Below are 18,324 nucleotides of genomic sequence, written 5' to 3'. Positions count from 1 at the left end.
GGCCCAAGGGAGCCGCCTTCCCAATTCTGCCAGCTGGCCTGGTAAGGAGGAAGGGAGGAAGGGAGGGACTCCGGCCGCTTGCCGTCCTGCCCAGGAAAGCCCGCGTCCCTCGGTGATCTCACCGGAGCTGGTTCTCCCAGACAGTCAGCCGTTCCAGGATGGGGTACGCTGTCCCTTTGATCTCCATCATGGCTCCGGGAGCTGCTCTGTATTGTCTCCACTCCCCCAGTAGCTGTTCTGGAGGAGGAAAGGTGAGTGTGGCAAGGCTGTCGAGGCTGGTGGCGGAGGAGCCAGTGAAGGCGGAAGAGGGCACCGTGGTGGTTGGAGAGCCGCCGGAGCAGGAGGGGGAAGAAGGGAGAGGAGGGCGGGCGGGTCGGCTGCTGAGGGGTGTGGGCGCCGCGCGGCGGGCCGGCGGACAAAGAGGGGAGAGGAGGCCGGTGGACAAAGAGGGGAGAGGAGGGCGGGCGGCTCCCCTTCATTTTTTAAGTACAGTTTTGCTCAATACAGAGTTCTTGGTTGGCAGCTTTTCTCTTTTAGAATCTTAAATATATCATGCCACTGCTTTCATGCCTCCATGGTTTCTGCTGAGAAATCCACACATAAGACTATGTTGGTCTTCCTTTGTATGTAAGCTTCTCTTGCTGCTTTCAAAATTCTCTCTTTTTGATCTCTGACAGTCTAATTAGTAAGTGTCTTGGAGTGTATCTGTTTGTATCTATTCTGCTTGATGTATGCTGCACTTCTTGGAGCTGTAATTTTTTGTCTTTCATAAGAGATGAAAAATTGTCAGTGATTATTTCCTCCATTAATCTTTCCCCTCCTTTTCCCTTCTCTTCTCCTTCTGGTACACCCAAAACATGTATATTCATGTGCTTCATGTTGTCATTCAGTTCCCTGAGACCCTGCTCCAATTTTTCCATTCTTTTCCCTATATATTTTTTTAACTTTTTTAATTATATAGTATAACATATATACAAAGCACAAAAATAAAAAGGCAGTAGTTTTCAAAGCACTCTTCAAAGTGGTTACAGGATAGATCCCAGAGTTTGTCATGGGCTACCATATGATCCTCTCTTATTTTTCCTTCTAGCTGCTCCAGAATATAGGAGGCTAAAGGGCTTAAATACTTTATCATCACAATTGACTTTTTTTCCTTCTTTTTTGTGAACAATAACATATATATACAAAATAGCTATTAATTTCCAAGCACAGCACCACAGTTACTTTTAGAACATATTTCAGACTTTGACATGGGTTACAGTTTCACAATTTAGGTTTTTACTTCTAGCTGCTCTAAAATACTAAAAGAGATATTACTTTAATGATTCAGCATTCATGTTCATTTGTTCAATCCTATCTTCTATGTATAATTCCACCATCACCTTTGATCTTTCCATACCTCTCATTGGGGTTGTTTGAGCTATGGCAATTCTACACTTTTGATATTGGAAGGGTCTGTCACTAATAATGGGTAGGGAGATGGAACTACTTGATGTTCTAGAGACTGGGCTAAGTTTCAGGACTTATCTGGACCAGGGACCCATCTGGAGGTTGTAGGTTTCTGGCAAGTTACTCTAGTGCCTGGAACCCTTATGGAATCTTACAACTTGTCCTAGTTGTTCTTTAGAATTGGCTGGAGTGGTCCTGGTTGGGGGTTGGCAGGTTATGATAGATTGCGAGGTCTACCTAAAGCTTGCGTAAGAGCAGCCTCCAGAGTAGCCTCTCTTCTCTATTTGAACTCTCTGCCACTGATACTTTATTAATTACATTTCTTTTCCCCCATTTGGTCAGAATGGAATTGTTGATCCCACAGTGTCAGATTTGGATTCGTTCCTGGGAGTCCTCTCCCACATCGCCAGGGAGACTTTCACTCCTGGATGTCATGTCCCACGTAGGTGGGGAGGACAGTGATTTCACTTGCAGAGTTGGGCTTAAGAGAGACTGAAGCCACATCTGAGAAACAACAGAGGTCCTCCAGAAGTAACTCTTAGGCATACTATAGGTAGTCTAGGCTTCTATGCTATCTACACAATCTTCACAAGAGTAAGCCCCATGATCGAAGGCATGGCCTGATAATTTGGGTGTCCCTAAAGTTTGACACAGTATCGGGATTCCCTGATGGTAAGGTTTAATAGTTTCATAGTCTTTCTCCCCTCCCTCAGGGGACTTTGCCAATACTTTTTGATTATCTGGTTAATATATTCTAGGATATTTCCAGGCATTACAGTAATCTATGCAGGATTAAAGGACCTCTTTCTCATTCTGTGCTCTCTGTGTTTCAGTTGTTCAAATGAGCTATACAGATAGGTTGGATAAGATGATGCACTTCAGAAAATTTCAGTTCCAGATCTAGTAAACCCTTCTTCTCAAAGAGTCTCAAAGAGTATGTGTGGTTCTAAAATATAGACACTGTCTTCCTTACCCCTATGTTTTGAATTACTTTAACCCCAACCCGTTCAACTTCACTCTTATCTCTAAATTTCTTCAGATTATATATATATAACAGCCTCTCAAATTCCAGAAATAATAATCACCACTCCGGACTTAATGTGTCTGCACTAAAAGCTTACAGTCTAGGCCCCTGTTTTCTTATAAGCATTTTCTAAAGGTGACCATACCATTGTTGTTGGTTTTTTTTGTTCCTGACTTATTTTACCTCACCAAATGTCCCACATGTTCATTCACATCGTTGCATGCCTCATGACATTGTTCCTTTTTGTAGCAGCACAACCTTCATTCACAGGTGTATATCAATTCTACTTCAATTCATTCACCAATCTACTTCTCCGTCATTGCATCCTTCAGCCACCAGCATTCATCGGGCACCATGTAGACAGCCCAGCATCCACAGTCCATCAACATTCTCAATTTTAGATAATTTCATTGTTCCCAAGAGACAGAAAACCAATAACACACCCTCACCAAATAGGAGATCTAAACCTCTTCTTAACTCTTGTCCCTTACCCCATTATTTACCTCTGCTGTTGCTGTGGTAGTGCTGATGGTTTCCTTTTGAACACAACTCATAGCATGCAATAGCAGTTTTCCCCCTGTATCCTGGACTTAAACACTCTTTATACAAGAATCATATCTTTGAAGTAATTCTTATAAGAACTCATTCATATTTCTGGTGTGAGTCAGTGGGACATGTAGGTCTCTACAACCCCTTTCAATCTTGTTCATCTTCAATAAGTTAATATTACTTTTAGACCCACTAGAGAATCACCTTCGCTCCTATGTATTCCCTTACATTGGAGTTCAACCTCATTAGCTAATGGTTCACCCATATCTAGCTTCTATGTATCTGTAGGTCCCTGTATTATAAGCCTCTGATTATACCTTTTATGCTGGTCATAAAAGTGGAATCATAACAGTATCTGTCCTTTTGTGTCTGGCAAATTTTGCTCAGCATTACTCCTCAAGGCTCATCCATCTTTTCATGTGCTTCAGGACATCATTTTGTCTTACAGCTGCATAATATTCCATCATATGTATATACCATATTTTGTTGATCCACTCACCTTTTGATGGGCATTTGGTTTAATTCCATCTTTTAGCAATGGCAAATAATGCTACTGTGAACATCAGCATGCAAATGTCTGTTTGTGTCGTTGCTTTCAGCTCTTCTGGGTATATACCAAGTAGTGCTATTGCTGGATCATAGGACAGCTCAATATTTAGTTTCCTAAGGAACTCCCAAACAGACTTCCATAGTGGCTGCACTATGTACATTCCCATCAGCAGTGTTAAGTGTCCCAGTTTCTCCACATCCTCTTCAACATTTATAGTTTCCTGATTGTTTAATAGCAGCCATTCTTATAGGTGTGAGGTGGTATTGCATTGTAGTCTTGACCTGCATTTCCCTTATAGCCAATGAAAATGAGCATCTCTTTATGTGCTTTTGAGCCATCTGTATTTTCTCTTCAGAAAAATGCCTATTCTTATCTTTAGCCCATTTTATAATTAGATTGCTTATTCTTTTCTTGAGTTGTATGATTTCTTTGTATATGCAGGAAATCAAAACTTTGTCTGATACATGATTTCCAAATGTTTTCTCCCACTGAGTTGGCTGCCTCTTCACCTTTTTGACAAAGTCTTTTGAGGTACAGAAGCATTTGATTTTGAGGAGTTCCCATTTACCTGTTTTTTCTCTTATTGCTTGTGCTTTGGGTGTAAAGTTTAGGAAGCTACCTTCTATCACTTGAAGATGTTCCCCTACATTTTCTTGTAGAAGCTTTCTGGTCCTAGTTCTTATACTTAGGTGTTTGATCCACTTTGAGTTAATTTCTGTGTAGGGTGTAAGATGGGGTCCTTTTTCATTCTCTTGGCTATTGCTATCGAGTTCTTCCATGCCCAATTATTGAAAAGAGTATTTTGTCTCAGTTCAGATGATTTGGGGGCCTTGTCAAAAATCAGTTCACCATAGATTTGGTGGTCTGTTTCTGCACTCTTAATTCGATTCCATTGGTCAGTGCTTCTGTCTTCATGCCAATACCATGCTGTTTTGACCACTGTGGCTTTTATAATAGGTGTTAAAGTCAGGGAGTGTTAATCCTCCTACTTCTTTCTTCTTTTTTAAGTGCTTTTAGCTATTCGGGGTCTCTTTCCCTTCCTTATGAGTTTGGTAGTTAGCTTTTCCAAATCTTCAAAGTACGTTGTTGGAATTTTGGTGGTACTGTGTTGAATCTGTAGATCACTTGGGGAGAATTGACATCTTAGCTATATTTAGCCTTCCTATTCATGAGCAGGGAATGTCTTTCCACCTATTTAGATCTTTGATTCCTTTTAGCAGTGTTATGTAGTTTAGTTTGTACAATTCCTTTACATCCCTAGTTTAGTACATTCCTAAGTATTTGATTCTTTTAGTTGCTATTTTGAGTGGATTTTTTTCCTTAACTGAATTCTCGGCTAGCTCATTGCTTGTGTATAGAAATGTTACTGATTTTTGCACATTAATTTTATATCCCACCACCTTGCTGAATTTGTTGATTAGCTCAAGTAACTTTGCTGTAGATTTCTCAGGATCTTCCAAATATAGTGTCATATCATCTGCAAACAATGAGAGTTTTACTTCTTCCTTCCAATTTGGATGCCTTTTATTTCTTTGTCCTGCCTGATTCTCTAGCAAGAACTTCTAGCACAGTGATGAATATTGGTTGTGACAGTGGGCATCCTTGTCTTCTACCTGATCTTAGGGAAAAGGCTTTCAGTCTCTCTCCATTGAGTACGATGCTGGCTATCATTTTTTCATATATTCCCTTTATCATATTGAGGTAGTTATGTTTGATTCCTGTCTTTTGAAGTATTTTTATCAGAAAAGGATGCTGAATTTTGTCGAATGCTTTTTCAGTATCAATCGAGATGATCATGTGATTTTTCCCTTTTGATTTGGTAATGTGCTGTATTACATTAATTGATTTTCTTGTGTTGAACCATCCTTGCATTCCTGGTATAAACCCCACTTGGTCATTGTGTATTATTCTTTTAATGTATTGTGGATTCAATTTGCTCATCGTTTATTGAGAATTTTTGCATCTATGTTCTTTAGGGAGATTGGCCTGTAATTTTCCTTTCTTATACCATCTTTATCCAATTTGGTATTAAAATGATATTAGCTTCATAAAATGAGTTAGGTAGAAATCCTTTTTCCTCAATTTTTTGGACAAGTTTGAACAGGATTGGTGATAGTTTTTTCTGGGATATTTAATAAAATTCCCCTGTGAAGCCATCTGGCCCTGGGTTTTTCTTTGTAGGAAGATTTTTGATGACAGAATCTTTTTACTTGTGATTGGTTCATTGAGATCTTCCATTTCTTCCTGAGTCAGTGTGGCTTGTTTGTGTGTCTCCAGTAAGTTTTCATTTCATCTGAGTTGTCTAGGTTGGCATATAGTTAGTTGTTCAGAGTATCCTCTTATAATTTCTTTTATTTCTTCAGGGTCTGTGGTAATGCATTCCTTCTTGTTTCTGATTTTGTTTATTTGCATCCTCTCTCTTTTTTTCTTTGTCAGTCTTACAAAGAAAATTTTATTGATTTTCTCAAAGAACCAACTTTTGGTTTTATTGATTCTTTCTCTTGTTCTTTTGTTCTCCCATTCATTTATCTATGCTTTATTCTTTGTTATTTTTCTTCTCCTATTTGCTTTGGGGTTAGTTTGCTGTTCTTTCTCAAGTTCCTCCTGGTTTGCTGTTAAATCCTCAATTTTGGCACTTTCTTGTTTTTTAGCATAGGCATGTAAGGCAATAAATTTCCCTCTCAGCACAGCCTTTGCTGCATCCCATAAGTTCTGATAAGTTGTGTTCTCATTTTCATTCATCTCTAGATAGCTGCTGATTTCCCTAGCAATTTCTTCTTTGATGCACTGGTTGTTTAATTAAGAGTGTGTTATTAATCTCCATATATTTGTGAATGTTCTTACTCTTCGGTGGTTATTGAGATCCAGTTTTATCCCATTGTAATCAAAGAAAGTGCTTTGAATGATTTCAATATTTTTAAATTTATAATGTTTTGTGCCCCGGCATATGATCTATCCTGGAGAATGTTCCTTTGAGCACTAGAGAAGAATGTATAACCTTGTGCTTTGGGGTGCAACGATCTATAAACTTCTATTAGGTCTAATTCATTTATCAAGTTATTTAACTTCTCTGTTTCCTTCTTGATCTTCTGTTTGGTTGTTCTACTATAGAGGAGAGTGGTGTATTGAAGTCTCCTGCTATTATTGTTGAAACATCTATCACTCCCTTCAGTTTTGCCAATGTCTGTCTCATGTACTTTGGAACTCCTTGATTGGGAGCGTAAACATTTATGATTGTTATATCTTCCTGGTGAGTTGGCCTTTTAAATAGTATACAGTATCCTTCGTTGTCTCTTAAGATGTCTTTACATTTAAAATCTATTTTGTCCAATATTAGTATAGCTACTTCTGCTTTCTTTTGATTACAGCTTGCATGGAAAATCTTTTTCCGTCATTTCACTTTCAATCTATTTGTATCCTTGTGTCTAGGATGAATCTCTTGTAAGCAGCATATAGCTGGATTATGTTTCTTAATCCATTCCGCCAATCTGTATCTTTTCATTGGTAAATTTAGTCCATTAACATTCAAAGTTATTACTGAAAAGATGTTTCTTGACTCCACCATCTCATCTTTTTTATTTTATTTGTCAGATCTATATATTCTTTTCCCTCTTTCTCTTTATATTCTTTAAATTACCCTTAGTGGGACTCTTCAATTCTGTGCCCTCATCCAGACCTCCCTCTCCTATCTTTTTTTTTTCAGCTTGCAGAACTCCTTTTAGTATTTCTTGTAGGGCTGGTCTCTTGTTGACACATTCTTTCAGGACTTCTTTGTCTGTGAAAGCAGTAATCTCTCCCTCAGGTTTGAAGGACAATTTGGCTGGGTACAGAATTCTTGGCTGGAAGTCTTTCTCTTTCAGGGTCTTGAATATATACCACTGCCTTCTTGCCTCCAGGGTGCTAGTTGAGTAGTCTGAACTCAGTCTTATTTGATTTCCCTTGTATGTAGTAGATTGTTTTTCTCTTGCCACTTTCAGGATTTTCTGCTTCTCTTCAACATTTGACAGACTGATTAGTATGTGCCTTGGGGAAGGCCTATTTGGATTTATTCTGTTTGGAGTTTGTTGCGCTTCTTTGAGTTGTGTATTTATGTTCTTTATGAGGGTTGGGAAGTTTTACCGCATTATATCCTCAACTACTCTTCCTAGCCTTTACACCTCTTTTCTCCTTCTACACGAGTGATTCTTACATTAGCATGCTTTGTTTTGTCTATCATTTCCGTGAGTTCCCATTCAGTTGTTTCCATCTTTTTTGCCATTTGCTGTTTTGAGTCTTCAAAGTCAATTATCCTGTCCTCTATATCACTTATTCTTTCTTCTGTCTCCTCAAATCTAGTGTTATGTGCCTCTAGTATGTTTTTTATTTGGTCAATAGAGTCTTTAATCGCTGTGATTTCTACTATTTTTCTATTTATTCTTTCAAATTCCTCTTTGTGCTCTTCTAATGTCTTCTTGATCTCCTTTATGTTATTTGCTACCCAACTTATTTTATTAAGTAGAGTTCTATAAACATCTTTGATTAGTTCCAGCTTCTGTGTCTCCTCAGGTGTTTTAATTTGGTCATTAGGCAGGGCTATATCTGTCTGCGTTGTGATATGCGTAGCGATCTTCTGCTGTCTTCATTGCATGTAAGCATCTTGATGGATTTACTTTGGGAGTTGATTTCTTTCAGTCGTCTAAGGCCTTGTGTTTGTGGGATGGTTGTACAGCAGGGAGCAAGGCATGGGGTGGAGCACTCAGTATAGTGATTTGTTTCAGGGCAGGTATGGGCGCAGGTTGGGGATGTTACACTGATGCTTGTGAACGTGGGCACCCAGTGGCAAGGGAGGATGTAGCTGTGCGGGTGCACTGGTCTGGGAAACAACCCTGGTGTGTACTGGTCTAAGGCACGGGGCCCTCTGTGAGTATGCATAGAGCTTTGGCAGCAGGTTGGCATTACACCTTTGTGGATTGGGGGCAGATGTGACCTGGGTTTGCAGGTCGGCACTTTCTCAGAGCTGGGAAGTAAGGCTGAGTGCTGTGCACATGCATGGTTCTAGGACCGCTGTTATGTGCATTTCCCAGATCTGAATGACATGATTGGGGGCCCGTGCATATGCACTGAGCTCAGGGAGGGCAGGGTGAGGCTGTGCGACACTATGCAGGAAGGTGGTGGCAGGGGTAGCCTAGGTATGGAGGTTAGTGCTTTGCAACCTTTATGCTCTGGCAACAGCCTCCATGGAACAGGGAGTGGGAGGTAGTGCTCAGGAGGGGTGCACTTCAGGTGGAGGTGTGGGGCTGGTGGAGTGAGGGGATTCAGATGTGTGGAGTGTGGGGTGAGTTGCCAGTTACAGGGCTGCGCTGGTGAGGGTAGCGTGCCCAAGGAACACAGCCTGGCTTACTTCCTAGTCCCATGTGCCCGTCCGTGCACTCCCATGGGCTCCTCCACTCTGTGCCTCCATGCCAGGCTACAGCTTTCTGCCTTTCAGTTCCGCAGCCTCTGCAACCAGGGCTGCCATATGGGGTCAGAAGGCTCTCCCAGGTTTGCTGCAGTCCCACATTGCTGCCTCAGTTGCCCTCCTGTGCCTTCTCTGACTTTTCCATGGAGCAGGGCTAATCTCAAGCTGCTATAGTCAGCCGTCTTCCTGGTAGCAGCTTTCCCTATATCTTCTTCTGTGTGTCAGATTTCAGTTGCCCAGTCCTCTAGTTCACTAATCCTTTCCTCTGCCTCTTCAAATCTATCATTGTAGATTTCCATTTTTTTATCTCTTCTAATGTGCCTTTCATTCCCATAAGTTGTGATTTATTTTTTCAGACTTTCGATATCTTCTTTTTGTTCACCCATTGCCTTCTTCGTATACTCCCTTAACTAGTTGATTTGATTTTTAATGAACTTTTCCATGTCTGTTCGAACATCCTGAATTAGTTGTTTCAATTGCTGTATCTAATTTGAATTGTTGGTTTGTTCCTTTGACTGGGCCGTATCTTCTTAGTATGATTTATTATTTTTTGCTGGTGTGTATGCATTTGATTTCCTTAATTAGTTTTTTCTGGAAGTTGTACTCACTTTTTTACCTAGGATTTTCTCGTTGGATGGCTTTGTTCTCTATCTGTTCTTTTACACTCAGTTCAACTTATTCTAGACCTCTAGCATAGGTTCTGTTTAACTGATCTGAATTTTTCAGTACTTTTGTTTCTGCTTCTTGCATGGCTATATGGAACCTTTTTTTTTTCTTAGGAGGAGGGTCTCCTCTTATATTTTAAACCCCAGTCAGATATTTTCATACTAGACTGGCCCACATCCCCAGAGGAGAGAGTAGCCTACATCGGTTTTCCCCAAGGATGAGACCCAACAGGTTGACAGACTTTCCTTCAAAGCCTCTAGACTCTGTGCTTTTCTTGTTCCGCCTAGCATGTGGCATTTGTCTCCTGTAGCTTCCCACCAGGGTAAAGTGATGTGGTGCCTTTTACTTCATCAGACTCTCCCTACTGGGGTCATGGTTGAGACAGAGGTATGGTTGTAAGATGGTTTTAATTGCTTCAGTTTCTAGTTTCTTGGGCCTGAATTCCTTGAGGGAGGAATTCCAGTTGAGCTGGGTTGCACCTTTCTTTGGGGGAAAATATACCCATTAGGGAATTAACTCCTTTCATCTGACTAGTTCTTTGTCTCTCAAACAAACTTAATTGGAGAAGGCTGGAGAAGGCTTGCAGTTCTACCTACTGTGCTTTTACATAATTGAAAACAAAGCAAAAAAAAAAAGTCCTTTTCAGGGCAGGATCCCTGCCCCTTGGGTTTGTCAATCAAGAGCTTAAGTTGGCATGTGGTTGTATGTATCTCTAGGCTCTATATGCCCTCTTTTCTTGTGGTCCATCCCTTTTGCAGTATTTTGTGCTGTCTGACTCAGAAAATTTCAGATTTTGTTTTAATTTTTTTTCCCATCAACCCCTTCTCTGCCTTGGCGAAATCTCCTAGTACCTTTAGCACTTATTCCAGATTTCTCTGTGCTGGGGGCCCATTTTCAGTAGTCAGACTTGTTAATTCCGCAAGTTGAGTTTGGTTGAGCTAAGCCCTGGCTGCTAGTCAAGTATGTTTCCTTTCCCTTCGGGGACCCAGCCTTCGTGCCTAAGAGGGAGGGGCGCTGGCCTCTGTGGTTTGAGGGACTTACAGTGCTGTGTGGGGTCTCAGCCAGTCCAGCTTATCCAGACTGGTGTATGCTGTGTGTCCAGTTGCAGATGTAGCCCCAGCAGTTGTTCTGTACTGTTCCTGGCTGTTTACTAGCTGCTTCAGAGGACAAACTAAATTCCACACCTCACTAAGCCATCTCGCCTGCTTTAATCTTTGTTATTTCTCCTATTCTATTTGCTTTGGAATTCATTTGCTGTTCTTTCTCTTAATTCCTCCAGTGAGCAGTTAAGTCCTTGATTTTTGCCCTTCTTTTTTTTAATATAGGTAGCTAGGCCAATAAATTTTCCTCTCAGCACTGCCTTTGCCACATCCCATATGTTCTGTTATGTCGTATTCTCATTTTCATTTGTCTCCAGATAGTTACCAATCTCTCTTTCAATTTCTTTATGACGCACTGGTTGTTTAAGAGTACATTATTTAACCTCCTTATATTTGTGGAAGGTCTGGTTCTTTGGTTGTTACTGATTTCCAGCTTCATTCCATTGTGATCATAGAAGGTGCTTTGAATCATTTCAATGTTTTCAAATTTATAAAGACCTGTTTTATGACCCAGTATATGATCTATCCTGGAGAATGTTCCATGAGCACTAGAGAAGAATGTATATCCTGGTGTTTAGGGTGTAATGACCTATATATGTCTGTTAGGTTATTCATTTATCAAATTGTTTAACTTCTCGATCTCCTTGTTGATCCTCTATCTGGTTGTTCTGTCTATAGAGGAGTGTTGTGTATTGAAGTCTTCTGCTATTATTGTTGAAACATCTATCACTCCCTTCATTTCTACTACTGTTTGCTTCATGTACTTTGGAGTCCTTGATTATAAATACAAACCTTTATGATTGTTATTTCTTCTTGGTGAATTGCCCCTTTTATTAACATGTAGCATCCTTCTTTGTCTCTTATAATGTCTTTACATTTGAAGTCCATTTTGTCTGATATTAGTATGGGTCCTCCGGCTTTCTTTTGGTTACAGCTTGCATAAAACATCTTTTTCCATCCTTGTGCTTTCAATCTCTTTACATCCTTTGGTCTAAAATGAGGCTCTTGTAAGCAATGTATAGCTGGATCATATTTCATTATCCATTCTGCCAATCTGTCTTTTAATTGGTGAATTTAGTCCATTAACATTCAAGGTTATTATTGTAAAGGCGTTTCTTAACTCCACCTTCTTATCCTTTGGACTTATTTGTCAGATCTGTATATTCTTTTCCCTCTTTCTCTTTTTATCCCTTAAGTTGTTGGTAACTTCTCAATTTTATGCCCTCCTCCAGACCTCCCTCTCCTGTTTGTTCTTTTTTCAGCTGACAGAACTCCCTTTAGTACTTGTTTTAGGTCCAGTCTCTTGTTAACAGATTCTCTCAGCATTTATTTGTTTGAAAATTTTAATATCTCCCTCAGTTTTGAAGGACAGTTTGGCTGGGTTCAGAATTCTTTGTTGGAAGTCTTTCTCTTTCAGGATCTTAAATATGTCATACCACTGCCTTCTCATTTCCATAGTGCCTGTTGAGTAGTCCAAACTCAGCTTATATGTAGTAGATTGTTTTTCTCTTGCTGCTTTCAGGATTTTCTGCTTCTCTTCAACATTTGACAGACTGATTCGTATGTGTCTTGGGGTGGGCATATTTCAATTTAATCTATTTGGAACTCATTGGGCTTCTTTGATTTGCATATTTATGTCTTTTATAAGGGTTGGGAAGTTTTCCCCCATTATATACTCAACTAATCTTTCTAGCCCTTTTCTCTTCTCCTTCTGGGACACTGATGATTCTTATATCTGTACACTTTGTTTTGTCCATCATTCCCTGAGAGCAAATTCAAACTTTTCCATCTTTTTTGTCATTTGTTCTTTTGCATGTTCAACTGTCCTGTTCTCTAGTTGGCTTATTCTTTCTTCTGCTTCTTCAAATCTGATGCTGTGTGTGTCTAGTATATATTTTTTTGGTCTGTAGAATCTTTAATCTCTGTGATATCTGCTATTTTTCTATTTATTCTTTCAAATTCTTCTTTATGCTCTTCTGTCTTCTTGATCTCCTTTATGTCATTAGCCAACCCATTGATTTTACTTTTAAAGTTATATAAATATCTTTGATTAGTTGTTCCAAAGTCTGTGGCTCCTCCGGTGTTTTAATTTGGTCATAAGGCTAGGCTATATCTGTTTGTATCTTCATATGCTCCGTGACTATCTGTTACCTTCAGGGCATGTAATTATCTTGATAGGGTTACTTTGGAAGTTGATTTCCTTCAGTATTCTCAAGTTTTGTATTGCGGGACATGTGTGGGGCGGGACATAGTGTGTGGGGCAAGGTACAGTGGTGTGGTGACAAGTGCAGCACAGGGATAGGCACAGGTCAGGAGTGCTACACTGCTGTCCAGGAGCATCAAGTATAGGGGCGCTAGGTTGTGGGAGGCGGCGCAGGGGCCTGGGTGCAGGGTGATGCTTGGGTAAGCCTTGGAGCTCAGGAGCAGGGTGCAACATGGGGGACACAGAAGCAGGATGTGACAGGAGGCTGATGGGGGACTCTGTGCAGGGGCAGGTTACAGGTGGGCATGTGGAGTACAGAGGTCTTGGGTATCACAGTGAGGAGTTCCCGGTGCAGAGGGCAGGGCACAGGGCACAGGTGCATGCTTATGTGAGTGGAGGGGATCCAGGGGGACCAAGATTCGAATACGTGTGTACACAGGGGCAGGGCACAGGGTATGCTTATGTGTGCGTGTCATGGCACTACGAGGCCCTGGCATGGGTGCAGGATGCAGGGCATGGGTGTGTGTATGTATAGAGCACAAGAGTGGTCGGGGCCAGGTGCATGTCTGCATGGGTAGAGGTGTGTGGCACAGATGCGTGACCAAGTGACTTACAGAGCTAGGGGGCAGGGTGGGGTAGCGCACATTTGTGAGGCAGGGTGGGCAAGGTGCAGGAGTCAAGGGGATAGTGCCTGGATGCATGATGGGTGCTGGGGTAGGTAGGCCATGAGTGTACGCATGCACAGAGCTCAGGTTGGGGCAGGGCAGGGGTTCAGCCTGCATGGTTTGGGGGCAGGTATGGCACGGATGTGTGGGTGATTGCCTGCAGGTGCCATGAGGAAGGTGGAGGTAAGGGGCTAGGCGCTGGGGCACAAGTCTCATGGGGGCAGGGTGAAAGTATATACTTGGGCAGCCAAGGTGGGCAGACCTGGGGTAGGCATGGGAGTGGGGGGGTCCTGTTGGGGGTTCTTGGAGTGCTGGTGGCTGGGCTTGGGTATCTGGGTACAGGGGGAGTGACAGGAAGTCACAGGGTTGGGGGCAGGTTTCAGGTGTGGGGGGAGTGGGTGGCATACATGGGTGTGGTGCATTCAAGGAACATGGCTTGACTTCCTAGTTCCCATCTCCCTGTACATGCACTCCTGAGGGCTCTGGGCCTCTATTTGGAAAGAGCCATGTTAGGCTGTAAAACTAGTTAGATGGTCTTCCATTCTCTGCATCTTAATTCCTTAGCTTTTGTAAGCAGGGCCTCCCTATGTGATGTAGAAGACCCTCTTAGGTCAATTACACCCTGGAATCACTGTCACAGTCATTTTTCTGTCACTTTTCTAGCTGTTCCTCAGAGTAGGGGTGAGTGCAACCTATCCTATTCCACCATCTTCCCAGAAATCCAAATGTTCAGTATAAGTGATTTTTTAAGGCAATTCTCAGCTCTAAGCACCTCAACACATATCCCTTTCCAAAGTGGAAAGACTTCATTAAATTTTATTTTCTTGGCAGAATTTTAGTAGTTTTTGTCAGTATGATGAAACATGGTATAGATGCAGGCTTTTTATGTGTGACCTTTTGATCTTTTTCTGCAATTTCCCTTCTGCCTTTGTTAGTAAAGCCTTTTCTGTCTGGGAGTCTTCTTAAGTCAGAAAGACTGATAACCTTCATGAAATTTCTTTTGGAAATCGGGGAATCCCCTATCCCTTCCCATTTCATGGATATGCAATATTTCTGATTGTTTCAGACTGGCCCCGATTTTTAGCATTCAGAAGAATTCTCAGGAAAATATAGTGTTTACACAATTTATAGCCACCTTGCTTGAAGAACTACATTTAAAGAATGAAGACCTTGAAAGTTTAACAATCATATTTAGAACCAGCTGTTAACCAGAGTGGTGAGTTGGATTGTGTTTTACTTTACTGGTTTGTCATTTGTTGCCTCTGTAGATTCTCTTTTCATATTGAAAACTTTTAAAACCACATGTAGTAACATCATCAACATGGAAACATAAGACATCCCCTGGAAAAGTCTCCCCTCGGAATCAAGTAATAAATTTAACAAATTCCACTTTTTGGAACTCTGAAGTAAAATAGCAACTGAAGGAAGGACTCCACACACAGTGAATCAAAGAAACACTAAAATCAGGTAGGAGATTTATATCTCAGGCCTGCCAGAGACCCCTTTTACTCTGTCTTTTGCTATTTTAAGAATCACACAGAATCACCATTGCCTGGATTCCTTTTGCCCTGTATGAGGACTATACAGCCACTCAAAACAGCAAGTTAGAATGCATATACAGGCACAAGGACCCAAGTCCACAGAGATCCAGGGCAGAAAACAAGCAACTGTGTAGTGCCACATACAAAAGTGCCTGCAGGACTTAAAAAGAGACTCAGCAGAACTGAGCAAGAGGTACACACATTCAATCCAGTCTCTGTTTGCTGGACCACCAAAACACAAAATAGACCTGTCTGGATTCATCCCATCTGACTCCCTGGGGCAGGATATTGAGGCAGAAGAGCCTCATGGGGGGGAAAAAAGAGAAATTGAACTGCTGTATAGGATAGATCCCAGAACAGAAAAATACAATGTAAAGGGGGGAGTGAGGGAGAGAATTTAACAAATTATAGGATCTGGGAGGAAAATTCTTCACAAAAATTACAGAACAGATCAAGAGTCCCAGAGAAGGAACAGAAGAAGGAAGCTTTCTCCTGCAGGTGAAACAATTGCACAGAAAAGGGCAATCTTAGAAATTGTACCCACCTGCCATGCTGGAGACCCAGGTTTGATTCCTGGCCTGTGCACTCTCAACAACAACAACAACAAATATATATATATATATATATATATTCCACAAATGGTGCTGCAATAGCAGATAATCCTATGGAAAAAGAATGAAATGTGACCCCACGCAGCATACCAAAAAAAAATTGTGCTGCATATCCTACACAAGAATCAGGTGCAGAAGAGCTAAGAAAATCTGAACAATTTAACATGGACTATTAAAAAGGTCCAGAATAAGTGGACCAGAGTCAACAATAAAATCCTAGGCAAGAGGGAGAAAGTGAACTTCACAGTTAACACATCAAAATATTCAGATATCCAGACATCAGAAAAACATTACAAGCCATACTAAGAAACAGGAAGATATCACTCAGTCAAGGGAACAAATGAAAACTTCAGAGGAGACACGTCATAGAATTTGGAACTAATCAAAGAAATTCAAATTATCTCCTAAATCAATGCAAGGAGCTGAAAGAAAACATGATAGGAATAAACTAATGGTAGAAGTAGAGCTAAAGGATATTAAGAAGACAATGTGTGAGCATATAAAAGAATTTGAAAGGCTAAAAAGAAACATAACAAAAAAATGAAGATGAAAGGCACAATAATGAAGATCAAAAATATAGTAGAGGCATGTAACAACAGATTTGAACAGGCAGAAAGAAAGAATTAATGAACTAGAAGACAGGACCATCGAAATCATACAGTGAGAAGAACAGAAAAAATAACAGTCTCAGGGACTTAAGTGACTGATGGAATGTTACAAACATATGCATCATGGGTGTCCCAGAAGAAGAGAAGGGAGAAGGGGCAGAAAATATTTAAGGACAATGACCAAAAATTTCCCAATTCTCATGAAAGTATATATACATGTTCAAGAAGCATAAGGTACTCCAAAGAGAATGATCTGTAATATACCTGTTCGGAGTCACAAACTAATCAGAATGTCAGATGCCAAAGATAAAGAGATAATTCTGAAAACAGCAAGAGAAAAGCAATTCGTCACATACACAGGATCCTCAATAAAGACCCTCAAGGGATTCTCTCATCAGAAACGATGGAGAAGGCAGTGGCATGATGTATTTATGGTACTGAGAGAAAAGCTGTCAGCCCAAAATTATTTATCTAGCGAAAATGAGTGAGAGTTTAAAATATTCAAAGATAAATAGAAATTGAGAGAGTTTGTGAACAAAAAGACCTTCTCTATAAGAATTACAAAGGAAGTTCTGCAGATAGAAAGGAAAAGACAGAAGAGAGTGGCTTGGAGTACTGTGAAGAAGTGAAGATTTTCAGTAAAGGTAACTAAAAAGATAAATGAAAAACCCTATAGTTCTGTATCCTCATATAGCTCAACTCTTTAATTCCTATAAGAATCAGAATACCATTGAACAAGAAAAAGGCATAGTTTGCCTAAAGAAGTAATGTGGGACAAAAACAACATAAAGAGGGAAAACAGATATATGGGGGCAGAGAACATATTTGCTATTGAAGCTAAGTTGCTATCTTTTCAAATTAGGAGGGTATAGACATAGGTTGTGTAGTTATTACAAACGCCAGGGTAACTACAAAGAAAGTATTTTAAAAATATACAGAAACAGAAATGAGAAAGGAATCAGCCAGGTACATCATAAAAGATCACCTCTATGGAGAAGGAGGTTGCATTAAACAAAAAGAGAAACAAAAAAATATGATGTATAAAAACCAAATAGCTGAAGTAAGTACTACCTTTACAGCAAGAGCCCTGAATGTTAATGGATTAAACTCTCCAATCAAAAAATACAGATTGGCAGAATGGATTTAAAAAGTACAAAGCAACTATAAGTTGTTTACAAGAGACTCACCTTAGACCCAAAAATACAAATAAGTTGAAAGTGAAAGAATGGAGAAAGATCCATATAATTAGTAAACAAAAAAGAGCTAGGATAGCTATACTATTATCAGACAAAATAGACTTTAAGTCAAAACCTGTTACAAGAGACAAAAAAAGGATACTATATATTAAAAGAGTCAATTCACCAAGAAGAAATAACAATCAAATATTTATATACCTAACCACAGTGCCTGAAAATACACGAGGCATACACTGGCAAAACTGAAGGGAGAGGGGGAGACACCTCTACAATATAATAGTTGAAGACTTTAATATGCCACTTTCATCAATAGATAAACCTCCAGAGAGAACATTGATAAGGAAACAAAGAACTTGAATAATATGATAAATGACTAGACCTGACAGACCTATGCAGAACATTGCATCCCAAAACAGTAAGATATACATTCTTCTCAAGTGCACATGTATGTTTCTCCAAAATAGAACACATCTTGGGTCACAAAACAAGTCTCAATAAGTTTTAAAAGCTTAGAATTATACAAAGCATCTCCTCTAACCACTGGAAATCATTAACAGGTAAAAAATGAAAAAATCCACAAATATATGGAAGTTAAGTAACACATTCTTAAAATCATTGGGTCAAAGAAAAAATTACAATGGAAATCAGTATATATCTTGAGATGAATGAAAATAAGAACATAACATATCAAAACTAGCAGAATGCAGCAGAGATAGTGCTAAGAG

At 40.2% G+C, this 18,324-nt stretch overlaps 1 protein-coding gene across 7 annotated transcripts in view; it reads left to right on the top strand.

Annotated features, from left to right (window-relative positions):
• Positions 1-18,324, top strand: part of RPAP2 (RNA polymerase II associated protein 2) — a 206,149-nt gene that overhangs the window by 171,725 nt on the left and 16,100 nt on the right. For all 7 annotated transcript variants that reach the window (XM_077120272.1, XM_077120271.1, XM_077120275.1 and 4 more), the window contains one exon: positions 14,710-14,859. In XM_077120272.1, the coding sequence (XP_076976387.1) occupies positions 14,710-14,851 (142 nt within the window). In that variant the 3' untranslated portion in view covers positions 14,852-14,859. The remainder of the gene's footprint in view (positions 1-14,709; positions 14,860-18,324) is intronic.

The sequence above is a fragment of the Tamandua tetradactyla genome, chromosome 11 (genome assembly GCF_023851605.1).
Source record: "Tamandua tetradactyla isolate mTamTet1 chromosome 11, mTamTet1.pri, whole genome shotgun sequence".
Classification (NCBI taxonomy): domain Eukaryota; kingdom Metazoa; phylum Chordata; class Mammalia; order Pilosa; family Myrmecophagidae; genus Tamandua; species Tamandua tetradactyla.
The sequence above is the reverse complement of the archived record's forward strand: the minus strand, read 5'-3'. Positions and strand labels throughout refer to the sequence as shown.